The sequence below is a fragment of the Rhagoletis pomonella genome, unplaced genomic scaffold (genome assembly GCF_013731165.1).
Source record: "Rhagoletis pomonella isolate Grant_MI unplaced genomic scaffold, Rhpom_1.0 Rhpom_scaffold_00003, whole genome shotgun sequence".
Taxonomy (NCBI): domain Eukaryota; kingdom Metazoa; phylum Arthropoda; class Insecta; order Diptera; family Tephritidae; genus Rhagoletis; species Rhagoletis pomonella.
Window position 1 is genome coordinate 32,790,222 of NW_023458557.1, and position 12,696 is coordinate 32,802,917.

The 12,696-nt window shown below is 36.0% G+C and overlaps 1 protein-coding gene across 1 annotated transcript in view; it reads left to right on the top strand.

Moving 5' to 3' along the window:
• The window catches only part of LOC118735149, a 208,567-nt gene extending 201,543 nt beyond the window's left edge, over positions 1-7,024 (top strand). Inside the window, exons 5-6 of the mRNA XM_036464783.1 lie at positions 5,589-5,785; positions 5,849-7,024. Of these exons, the coding sequence (XP_036320676.1) occupies positions 5,589-5,785; positions 5,849-6,399 (748 nt within the window). The 3' untranslated portion in view covers positions 6,400-7,024. The remainder of the gene's footprint in view (positions 1-5,588; positions 5,786-5,848) is intronic.
• The last annotated feature ends 5,672 nt before the right edge of the window (positions 7,025-12,696 follow it).

Sequence of the window (12,696 nt, forward strand, 5' to 3'; positions counted from 1 at the left end):
TTTTTCAATTTTTCCTAATAAACAATCGTGGTACAAAGCTCAATAAAAATATTAAAAATAAAATGTTAACAAGCCACAATAACATTGACAAATACATTAACTGAATTTGTATTTTTATCATGTAGCTCATTTTGGTGGAACGAATTCGAAATTAGCAAATTCAATCTGCGAATGCTTGTTAAGTAGATATCAGTGGTGAACTTGTTTAGGCTGTATAGTGTAAAAAGCAACAGTAAGTGAGTATGTATTGCATATTTTAAGGGCAATGTTTTCATTCGCAGTTAAACTTTAAAGAGCTCTGAGGAAAAACGAAAAATTCTTACAAAATGACGCACAAGAAATGGAAAAGAAATTTTCTTCTATCAAAATTTCTTAAATCAGTTTGCAGCTCTCAAGAAAAAAATACTCTTATTTATTTCTTCAAGAAAATTTGCCTTTTCAAGCAACAGAAATAACAAGAAATATTTCTTGTAGTTTTCTTGAGAGCTGGATTCTAAGCTTAAGATACAGTTTGTAATTGAGGCTATGAGCTTCGGGTGGGGGTGGGTTTGAACCGCAACACCCACCCCTTGTGTGCGCTAATGCTAATTGCTCATATTTACTCAATTTTAAACACTTTGTGTGTAGTTTTTCTCAGCGTGACAAAGTTGGTATGTAAAAGTAAACAGACAGTGTTTAATTTTGCACACACTAGGAGAGGAAACTGGTTACCTCTTTATATGCGTAAATTTAAACAAAAATTTTTTTGAGGAAATTTTAAACATTTTATGTGTAAACTGTGAAATTGTGAACAATAGATGTGTAGAACTCAAAAAACAAATTTGAAATTTGTTCTACGCCACACATATGATAACTAAAAGTAAGCAACCAGTGTTTAATTTAATTAACATGGTGAGTAAATTTGCATTCATTAAGAGAGGAACCTGGTTACCTATCTTAATATGCGCAAATTTAAACAAAAATTTTTTAGAGTGCATATAAACGTACGGAGAGAGCACATCTCAGTGTAACAGGTATTTAATTTAAGACAAACTAGCGAAAATACGAATACAAGAGACTCTTAAAGTTGCTTTTACTCAAAGTACTACGGATAGAAGCTGGAATAGCGTTCCATATACGAATAGCGTTGACAAAAAATAGCCTTGTAGAGCTGAGATAGTTATAGCTAGGGACAATTAGGTCATTTACACGTGTTGATTTTGGAAATATTAATTTTTCATATAGGTAGCCGGGAGTCTTATCCATCATAAGACGAAATAGGAATATACAATTTCTAGCTTTCAAGTAGCCAGAGATTTCACAACCCAGCAGGCTTGCCCTCCAGGCAGAGATGTGCTCAAATTTTGCTATCCCAAATACATAGCGCGTAATATGGTTGAAAGCTACCTCAATTTTATGCGCTGATTGAGAGTCTGGCTTGCTATAAACTAGTTCAGGATAGCATATCATCGGTAGTATAAGCTGTATTGCAAGTTTCCGCCTGATATCAATTGGTGTAAAAGAGGCAGACATTCTTAAGTTTCTCAAAAATAATACACCTTTCCAACAATGGAGTTTATATGATCAACACACGAAAGATTAGTATTAATAACATAACCATACTAGGAACTTTGGATACAAATTTAATAGACTCATCCCCAATGTATAGTGATGGAATATCTATGAGGTTCAGACGACAGCGGTCGTAGCTTAGATAGTTTCGAGTTAAGTTTTACATACTGAGACCTGCCTACCAAGTAGCTCTCTTAGTCGCACTGCAGATTGTCCAAAGCCAAAATAGTTCTTTAATTTTAAGCAAAGCAGCTCGTGGTTCACTGAATCAAAGGCTTTGGAAAAATCTAGCAATCAAAGTAATGTCAGGTGGTTTTTGTCAAAGCTTATACGAATATCATAAATGATTTTTATCATTGCTGTGGAGCAGCTGTGCTTACTTCTAAATCCAGACTGAAATGGCGATAAAAGATTGAATTTGAAATGCTTTCACCTAAATTTTTTTACTGGAACAAGCTAGCATAAAAATTAAATAAAATTACGAATATATACACACTGTGATATTCGACATAAACTACTTTTCCATATGAACACAGATATGTACTATCTATCGCTCATTTATGTGCATCATTACTGTCTTAACTCAAACAACCAAAAGCTCGAGAAAAATTGTGAATTTACATATACATACTCCCATAGTAATAATTGAATACATATTTTGCTCTAGTGAGCCACGATTCAATAATAAAGGTTTGTTCACTAGTGACATTCGAGTTTTGACACTCCCTTACAGAAGGTTGCACACACACACAAGCTTATACACAGTGCCTTCCCTCCAGTACTGCTGGAGTCAATCGCTACTTTTGAAACGCTACTGCACCGACTCCTAGGTAAGTAGCTACTCTATTAACCCGTGGTAGTGCTCATGGTAATGCAGAGTCGAACCAGTCGTAAGCAGAATAGCGAAAAACTACGACAGAGAACGCCCAGAGGGCACATTGCCTTGTAAAAGTAATCGATGAAATATACTGCAAGTAGTCGGTCGGTAATTGACGGTGTTTATCAGGTAGCTACCGATTCAGCAGTCCTGTAGTCACTCCCCCGTACTGCAGGGTTGCTAAGGAAGCAGGGTTACCACTGAAAAACTTTCTTTCCCACCAAGAGCTGGTTTAAAAACTTACCAAAATGGCTTCATTCCTACCATTTCTTTTAATCAAGAAAACGGCGTTTGACAGCATTAAATACATTTATTTTTGTTGGTGTTTACACTTCAAATAAGATTTCCAGGTAAAAAAAAGATCACAAAATAGCTATTATATAAAACGACATGTATTTCGACCTGCTGAATCCGAATCTGAGGTCCGCTTGTCACTAAAAAGATTCTAACAACATTGTCATTGTTGAAACTATTATCGATTCACAGCTGCATTTCAAAGAAAAAAATCTCATTTATCAACCTGCCTTTACATCCATCAATTCAATCACTTGATATTCCTTTAGATACGCAGTGGTTAAACTTGTTATAGCTTATACGGAGTTCAGAGAAATGCCGAAGGTAATAATATAAACGATTTTTTTAAAGGTATTTGATATAATGGCAAACAGTTGGACCCATCCAAGAAACAGAATGAGGGTAAAACTGATATTGTCCCAATTTGGCAAGCCTACTCACAGTGCTGAAAAAGTTACACACTACAGCAAATAAGAGATGTTTTCTGTTTTTTGAACAAAGAAACCTACCAAAATTTTAAGTATCCACCTACGACCATCCTACCAACGAGAAAAACACCTACCAATTTTGGTAGGAAAAGCCCAAAAAGGCAACCCTGTAAGGGAGCCGATTTTGTCAAGAGGGAACGAGAAAACTGTTTTCTGAGCAAAGCTTTTATTATTGAATCATGCTAGTGAGATACTGGTAAATGGTACAGCTATGAAATCTTTACACAGAATAGAAGAGTTAACGTTCATTCTCGCATACTTAACCCGATTTTTTATTTTATTTTTTGGTGTTATGACACCATTCCAGCAAATCAGCGATACACATATCTTTACCTTAATATAGAAAGACCCTATCTCACATCGTCGCTGAGATACAAAAAGGCGTAACTATGATGATGCAATTCATCGAATTATAAGTCCCCTCATCGTTTTATGCAATACAAAATTTTAGTTAGTTGCTTTTTTGCATTACAGAAACGGTGTGAGATAGGGCTTTTCTATATCAACGAGCTGTTTCCTGGTTTCAATAAAAACGAAAAATTCATTTAAAATAACCCACAAGTAATCAAAATTTCCTTGAATAAGTTTGCAGCTCTTAAGAAAAAAATTCTTGTATATTTATATCTTCAAGAAAACTTATGGCGAAAGCAGAGTGCTTTTTCCAAGGACCGTAAATAACAGTTACTTTTTTTCAACAGCTAAACTTGGCTAGATATTTTTATGTCGAAAATAAAAGTCCTCTCCTAATAATAAACAAACCGCTTATCCAAATTAAACAAGTTTGGTATCAACTGAAAGATGACTAAAATAGCTTTAAAACTGAAATATTTAAACGAGGAAATCCAGCAGAAAGCCAGCTATTGAAAAATATTTAAATAAAAAATGTTTTTTAATTACCATAGAACAAACCTTGGGTCAGGTATATGCATATCTTTTGTATTAAGTTATTAAAAAAAAAAATATAAATAGAAGTGGTAGCCTTTGATCGTTATTTCTGTGTAAAAGCTATTTAACTCGTCTTTCATTTGGTTCCAAATTTGGTTAATTTGGATAAGCGGTTTGTTTACTATCTGGAAACACTTCTATTTCGAACTTAAAAAATATATGGCCAAGTTTAATGCTGGATTTCCGCTAGGCATTAAATGGCCAAAATGACAAATGACAAAGTTGGGCATTAAAAAAGTATCGTGTCATTATGTGGGAAAAGTAGTCATTAGACATTTAGGCTAGAGAACGATTAGAAAACGATTCTAATACTAATGTGTTTCTCTAAGGTAGAACGTTAGGAGATGATTAGATAAACTGTCGAGAACTATAGTATTCTCTACAAAAAGGGGACTAATCTATTCTAACTTTTAATTCGAATTGGTTTCTAACGTCTAATGTTCTTTTAATCATTCTCTAATGGAATTCTAACATAGTTCTCTAACCTAATTTTCGATTCGAGAACAACATTAGATTCTAATCTAAACATTTCTCTAACCTTAGGCCGAGGCCACGCAATTAGCGGCAAAGCAGCGAGCGGCTTAAAGTTAAAACATATGATATACAATTAAAGTGGCCACACAATGAGTGACATTTCTGAATATTTGGGCGGCGCCGCGCATTGAGTGGCCCCGGCCTTAGAGACTGTGTTTGCTGGGTATCTTAAATGTTTTTAATGCTTTTACCAAGCCGAATACATATAATATGGTATCGATTCAACAAATACAACAATTACTTGTATTTTGTTTTTGCTTTTAGCGGGCCATTGTCAAATTTCCGCTATTCATCCCCGAATGAAAAAGGGCGACACAAAATACAAACACTGTCACGTTTTCACCCACTCACTAGTAGCGTAATACAAAATTTTGACAATCAAACGCTACTCACAGATTTTTGTTTCAAATCACCAACACAGTCCCTACTATTGCCGACCTCTGCTCTGGATCCATGATCTACGTGCCAAATAGAAGTAAACTGCATCAAAACTTCCCTACTAAATTTTTTTTTTCAGAAAAGTCTTAATTTACCTGGCTAAATGTGACGATTTCACAACAAATCAACGCGTACTAATATTTCAAGACAAAATTCTCTATTCGAAACATTGTGTTTAATATAATGAGTGAAAATGTGTAAAATTAAACATCATGTCTGCTTAAGTTGGAAACATAAATATTACACATTTTTTTAGAAGAATATCACATAAATAGGTGTAAAAATACCCATTTTTGGACATCAATCATAATTTTGTACAAATGTTTTCAAGTGTATACACTATTCGGTTATCCGGATATTCGGATTTTTTATTCTAATAATCGAATATCCGGATTATCCGGATAGACAAAAAATCAGGATAGAACTCCCAGCTCTAATTTATTTATGTATATTTATTACAGCTTGCCGTCTGATGTCGTCTACACTACCATAACAGAGTCTCGATACTTTGTTATGTCTTGGCCACAAGAAAATATATTGGGCAAACCGCGTTCAGGCCTCTGCAAATATTCGTTAACGCCAAATTTAGATACTTTGGCGAGCATACGTGACTTCAAACATATGCGACATTGCATTCGATATTTAGAGTGCACCACAGGTATATTGTTAACTTCAATTTTATACTTACTTGTTGTTAAAATATTTTCCGGCCTTCATACAGATGACAAACTTATTGGCTTTGGGGACACACAGTTAACTATATGGGACCATCGTAGCGGCGATGTGTTGATGAACTATGAATTAAATATGAAGCTCGGTCAAAATTTAGGTTCAATTTATTATCCAAGCTTGGATATCGGACAAAATAGTATCTTGCTGCTATTTCAATACATAAAAAACTTCGAAGAATCTAAATTACCTCAAATATTGTTAATCGCATGTAGTGTTTCACATACCACCCCATCACACCGTATTTTGAAACATCTTAAAATGCCTAGCCTAGCTTTTGGTGCAATACAAAACGCCATAAACACAGGTGATAACATAATTATAACTGCGAAAAATGACGAAGAAATTTGGATAAATTGTACGGATGTAACTACCATAACACGAGTGCCCCCTCAACATACAAGACGTTTTTACGCTCGAGGAAGATCCCAAGTTATTGAATTGACCTGCAAAATGCTTACTGTAGACTCGTTCGCAAACCACGTATTAAAATTGGCAGCAAATCCGGCGGTTAAATATGATAAAGCGAATCATGATTTGTAAGCGTGGATTGGATATAGGTCTGTTTTGGAAAGTTTTCTCGCGTTCAACAAGCAGTGTATTTTAGACTTTAATTATAAAATTTATTCTTGGATGAGTATTTCCAAAAATCCAAAATATGTTATAAATGTATTTACATACATATAAATTTTGTAAAAAAGTGAAAAGTAGAGAGCTTTTTGGTATGGTTGGAAGGTCAGCAATTAGTTCACCTGTATCTCAACATGCGCTCATTCATATTTTAAAATTCATTTCACAAACATTGACGATAATATATCATTGTATATAATAACTAGCAGACCCGGCGATCTTCGTCTCGCCCAAAATTAATATTTTTTATTGAAACATTTTGGTCAACAATTCACGTTCACGATTTGGGAAGGCATATTTCAATTGCCGTCTTAAATAACGGAGCAAAAGTGTATGTTCGTGAAGAAATTCTTGAAATTCTTCAATGATCTGACGTTTCAGAGCACGGTTAATTGCATTACACGAAATAAATTAGAAGAACTTTTTCCTCTTCACTCCCTGGCGGCAACAATGGTCTGGTTCGATGGTGAATCTGACCTTGAAACTGTATAGTATAGTTAGTGGGTGAGTATCGTTGTGCTACAGAAATCCAATATACATACGGTGACCATAAATATGGATTGAAAATGCAGAACAATTTTTCAAAAATATAAAAATAACAAAACAGTACCTCTATATAATTCTAAATTCTTAATTCATTTTAAAATTTAAACATGAATCACGTTTTCTCTATCGGTATTAATATTTTTTCAAATGAATATTTATATAAGTATAGTAAAACATAATATAATTACAATAGCTTACACCAGGGATGGGCAGATTTTTGGCTCTTAAAGCCGGCAAAGAGCCAGCAAGTGCTACGCAAGAGCTAAATCAGTTCTCAGGGTAAAAAGGGTGTACAAAATACATTAAAAGCATAATATATGTATATTAGTAATGAGATTCGGAGTACAAGAAATTTGAATACGCTCTTCTTCTCCCTTCATACTGGCTCATGGTGTTACCCCTCATCTACCACCTAAATGTGCCAAGCCGGCTCCTAAGTGCAAAAGGCTCCTGGGAGCCACTTTGCCCATCTCTGGCTTACACGAAAATTGAACATCTTCAAAATATTATTTTAAAGGCAAACTTTGAGTCGTTCAACACGAAAACAATACCCATTTTTTCAAAGAAGCGTTTTCGAGATTTTTCTCGAAAAAATTTTTTTTTGGTACTTATCGCAGTAATTTGTCAAAAATTTACGTCATGAATTCACATAACCTACATTGAACATACAGTTACAAAGGTATTTATGTGCCCTTTACAATAATATATAATTTGCGCTCCATAACTTCTACATTTCTAGTCCGATTTTAAATATCTTAGGCTCAAAATTTACTGTAATGATATACCTTTTTTATGGATTTTTAAAAATAATAACAAAAATAAACAAATAAAAATGTGTAGTTGATTGAAAATCCCACGTTTGCGACTTTGACAACAAAATGCAAAATGGCCGATTGTAGCACTAATAATTTTCATTGAAATCGGCACAAGTTATATATTTTGGTAAGAAGCATATCAATACCTTACGCTCACGTTGATTGGGAGATTGAGAAAAGTACCAAAAAATACTTAAAAAAAAAATCATCCATTACCGTAAATTTTAAAGTATCGAATAAAATGCGGGACAAATGCAGGACACTTGGAAAAAATCAGTACATTTTCAGGTTTTTCTGTTTTGAAAAACTCCGCAGGACCGACTTTTGAATAACAGTACGGTCCTGCAAAAACAGAACGGATGGTCACCGTAAATATACATAGACTTATTTCAGACGAAATACCTTAAGTGTCTTATCAAGGAACGCAATGGTTCTGGTGGTTGATTTAACGGTGGTAATTTGAGATTGACCTCTGGACAACTCAATCCTGTTGTCTCCGGATGAAGAATTAACCCACATTAATATTGGCAACTGGCAACTCCCCAAAAATCGGGGTGCTCCGTGGTGAAAAAAATCTATATATTTATTTATTCTTAAAACCACATGCATTGCTTTTTGTAGTTAGCTTTAACTTTGGTATTTTGGCAAGATCATACTCTACTCAATACGTATACATAGCTGGCCATGCGTAAAGCAATCCTCTGGTTAGGGTCGGAACGTGATATTTATTTATTGTTATTACGAACGCTACAATAATTTTGCATTGGCGACGTTTAAATGCAAAATGAAGCGTTGAGCTAGACTGTTGATTTATAAAATGACTAGTAAAATTCGTTTCCCTTGTGAATCCATTGCTTAAAGTCCGTTAACTAACCCTTTATATGTACATAAATATTTATATTGCGGCATCCAAATAATTATATTGTAGATCTTTAACTATTAGGCGAGCCCATTAACTAACCCTGCATATGTACATCACAACTGCTCCAACTTTTAGTACCAAGTCATGAGGTGCAACTCTACTCCTATTTGCTCATGTGGATATTCAGAAACGACAGTATATATCGACGCCATAGTAAACATTTTCTTCTCCGGGCAACATATTAACCATTTCTTTATTAGCTATCGTACAGTGCTTATTTTTTTGGACACAAAATTGATCGATCCTTATAGTTGTTGTTGTAACAGCATACAAATTCCCCAAAGAGTTTTTGGGGAGTGTTGCCGAAGTGACAGTCCCTGGCCAGATATAAGTCTGGATCGTTCCGGTTACGTAGACCCGACAGTCGTGGGAACGCGATCCTTCAAGTGGTTTTGGTTAATTACATCAAGATGAGGTTCAAATACCCAATCGACTAAATCTCGCAAAATAATCTCTTGTGGCACTTATCTTCATTTTTGAATCTGGCGAGAGTTGTGGCCCTTTTCTAACCCCCAAGAGAAAACTGAAATAGTCAAATATGTATGTATATCAGATCATTTTTAAATCTGAAGTATTTGTGCAAAGTTTCAGATCGATCACTTTAATTTGATATATAAATGGTCTCTGTACGATTACATATAGATTTATAATACATATAGAACCATATTTGTCTCAGAAAAAAAACGTCGAAATAAACCATGTAAGATTAATATATGGGTGTGTGTACAGAAGCAAAAGAAACTTTTTTGTTTTGCAGATCTCCCGCTGTACCGCTGCCTACATTCGCACGAACGGAGCAATGCTTTGCTCGATATGAAAGAAAAACAGAGACGAAAGCGAATAAATGGAACAATTTTTCATTCTCCTATGTCCCGCTGAGACGCTGCCTATCGAAATGAACGTAGCAATGCTTTGCTCAATGTAGAAATTTTAAAATCTTTCGACGCAAATATTTCGAAAGTGGTTGAATGAATCCTAAATCGAAAAAGTTTGTGCAAAGTTTCAGATCGAGCACTTTCTTATTGAAACTTTTTTGAATTAAAAAACATCATGTATTTTTTTAACTCCATCTCCAAAAAGGCTATACTTAGTAAATTTTTTATGTAAAATACTTCCATATACATTGTTATCTGGGTCGAGTGAACTAATTAATGCAAGACCAGTTCATAGAAAACAGATTGTTCACTATATCCAGATTGAGTTTTTTGTTCTTTAAAATCAATTCTATTGCGCAGTGCGTCTTTTATAGTTAAATTTTTAAGAACTCTGAAATGTCGTCTTTTCCCACAGCTAATGCCAACACATGTTTCCTGTTGTTGTTGTATCGTTGTCGTCAAGCTCTATTAGCGATAGACAAAGGAAGCGTGCAGCCTCGATGGGGTCTGTCCATAAGGCCAGAGGCTGGGGCGTCTCTCCGAATGCCGGGAATTCATTTGGCACATCTGCATTTATTCTGCTCAGGTATGAGTTCAACCTGCTGCAGTAGCCAGATCGAAGTTGGGCTATGTGGTCCGAGTCTCTCTAGGCAGACGAAGCTCTGTCTCGTCCACGTCTGGTAGTTGCGTGCCCAGAACGGCATATATAACTCGGGACTGCCTCTCTGTGAATGTCGTTCAAGACCTGTCGGTAAGCTGTTGGGTCCAGAGGTAGTTTTATGAACCCCGGGCTTCGTCCGTCAGTTCATATAGACGCCTTCTGGCGTGCCGTGGCGAGGGTTCTCCGCAAGCAAATTTTCCAGAAAAACGAAAGCTAAAAATTTTTTCTTTTGGATATCTCAATTCAATCGACTAAGTGTATGGTGTCAAGTTAACACTACATACCCTTTTTTCTTAAAAAACGAGAGCTACAAAGTTTTTCTTTCCACAAAAAATTTACAACAAAAAAGCTACAATTAATGCCGTTATAACATTTTCAATATCTCAATTCTATCGACTTGGTGTATGTTGTCAAGTTAGCACTACATACCATTTTTTCTTAAAAAACGAGAGCTACAAATTTTTTCTTTCCACAACAAATTTACAACAAAAACACTACAAGTAATGCCGTAGTTAACTTTTCCAATTTCGAAAAGTGTAGTGCTAACTTGACACACGTTGCAGAGCATTGTGTTATGCTCCTTAATCGGGAGCATATGGGCCTCGTCGCGCAGATGATGTTGCGGCAACATCAGAAGGCATCCTGTCGCTGTTTGAGTGCCGTGTTTTGGCAGGTCTGCAGCTTCATCCACTGCGTTCTACTAGTCCCCGGTAACGACACTGGCGCTGCATAGTTCAGAACCGGGCGGCCAATTGCCTTATACGTTGCCAACAACGTTTCTTTGTCTTTTGTTTCGGTTAAGGCCACGAGTTATCTGGGTGTTTATGGCATCAAGCGCTGTTGTTGTACTGTGCACTTTACGGAACCCATACTGATGCTTCGCTAGAGTCCAGTGATTTGTGTAGTGCGGGACTAGAAGGGGCTCTAGTGTCTTCGCTACCGGGGAAAGGAGAGCTATCGGGCGAGAAGACTCTCCTTTCTTGGACGGTTTCCCCAGTTTAAGCAGTGGAACCACTCTCCCCGTTTTCCAGATGTCTGGTACTATTAGAGGGGGCATAGACAAGCTGAGAACGTTGGTTAGATAGTCCACTAACGCAGGACCCAAATTTTTGAGCAGCAGCGTGCTAATTCCGTCGGGTACAATGGCTTTGGGGACTTTCGCCTTCCCGATGGCTATTCTTTCCTCGTCGCTGGTGAAAAATGAGGCGCACTTGGTGTTGGCAGTTTGTGCAGCCTTCTGGTCACTCTACGTTTGGCTTTGTCCGCCGGAGGATGCAGTATGAACTGTCGGCTAAAATTTTCATGTTGACTCTTTCAAGGTGTTCGTAGCATCGGGTGTTCACTCCAGGCAGATAACACTATAGTTGCTTCTCAATACTCAAATGCAATGTAGTTAAAATATACAGGAACCATTATAAAATTAAGACTATTTTGGGATTTTTAACTTTTTGATATTTTCTTCCCCAAAATATGACTACCTCTGGTGAAAAAAATGTATTGAGCTAAAAACAAAATTGCTCATTTAATAAAGATTTCAGAAAGGTGCCACTCTTACTATTTCTAATAGAAAAAAAGTTATAGCCGATTTTGTGGGTAAGGGACTGAGACACGCTAGAATGTATTAATAGATTTAAATTGAAATGCTAAATAGTACAAACGTACATTATAAGCTGCTCCTGACATTATTTTATGATACTTACCGGAATTCGTGAAAGTAAATTTTGTGAAATTGGACCATTGAAATTGATACTACGACATAAAACACGCAGTATACGTCGCATGAATATGCGGATATTCACCTAATTTACGGTCAAGCTTGATGTAATGCCAGGGCTGCTGAAAGACTCCATGCAGAGCGATACCCCAATCGTCGGCATGCGGGTCGTGAATTTTTCCCCCGGACCCATAGAGAAATATCTGAAGGTAAGTAATTTGTACACCTTTCTTGTTTGAAGTCATTCGTACAGCCGTATTCTAACAAAGTCACAAACCTTAGCTCATCACTGCTGTGATTTCTACTACGCCTCAAAGTTTGCTGCTGCAACATGTATGTCGCACCAACACAAATTTTTAATTTTCTGTGTATTTTTCTAGCACTTAAAATCGATTTTCTTTGCACATTTTTCGGTGTACTAGAAATCACAACAGTGATGAGCTAAGTTTTGTGACTCTGTTAGAATAGAGGATGTTGCGGATTCACGTATGCTCATTGAATTGTTACTACTTTATAATATTTCTTTAAGTTAAATTTCTTGATTGAATTAGTGTATTAGACCCACTGTAAATGAATTTGCTAAGCTGAAATATATAAGTATATATGTATGTAAATAAGAGCCGATATTCCATGCTAGGTAGTTGTGTAACAAGTAACATACATTTATAAGTATGCAC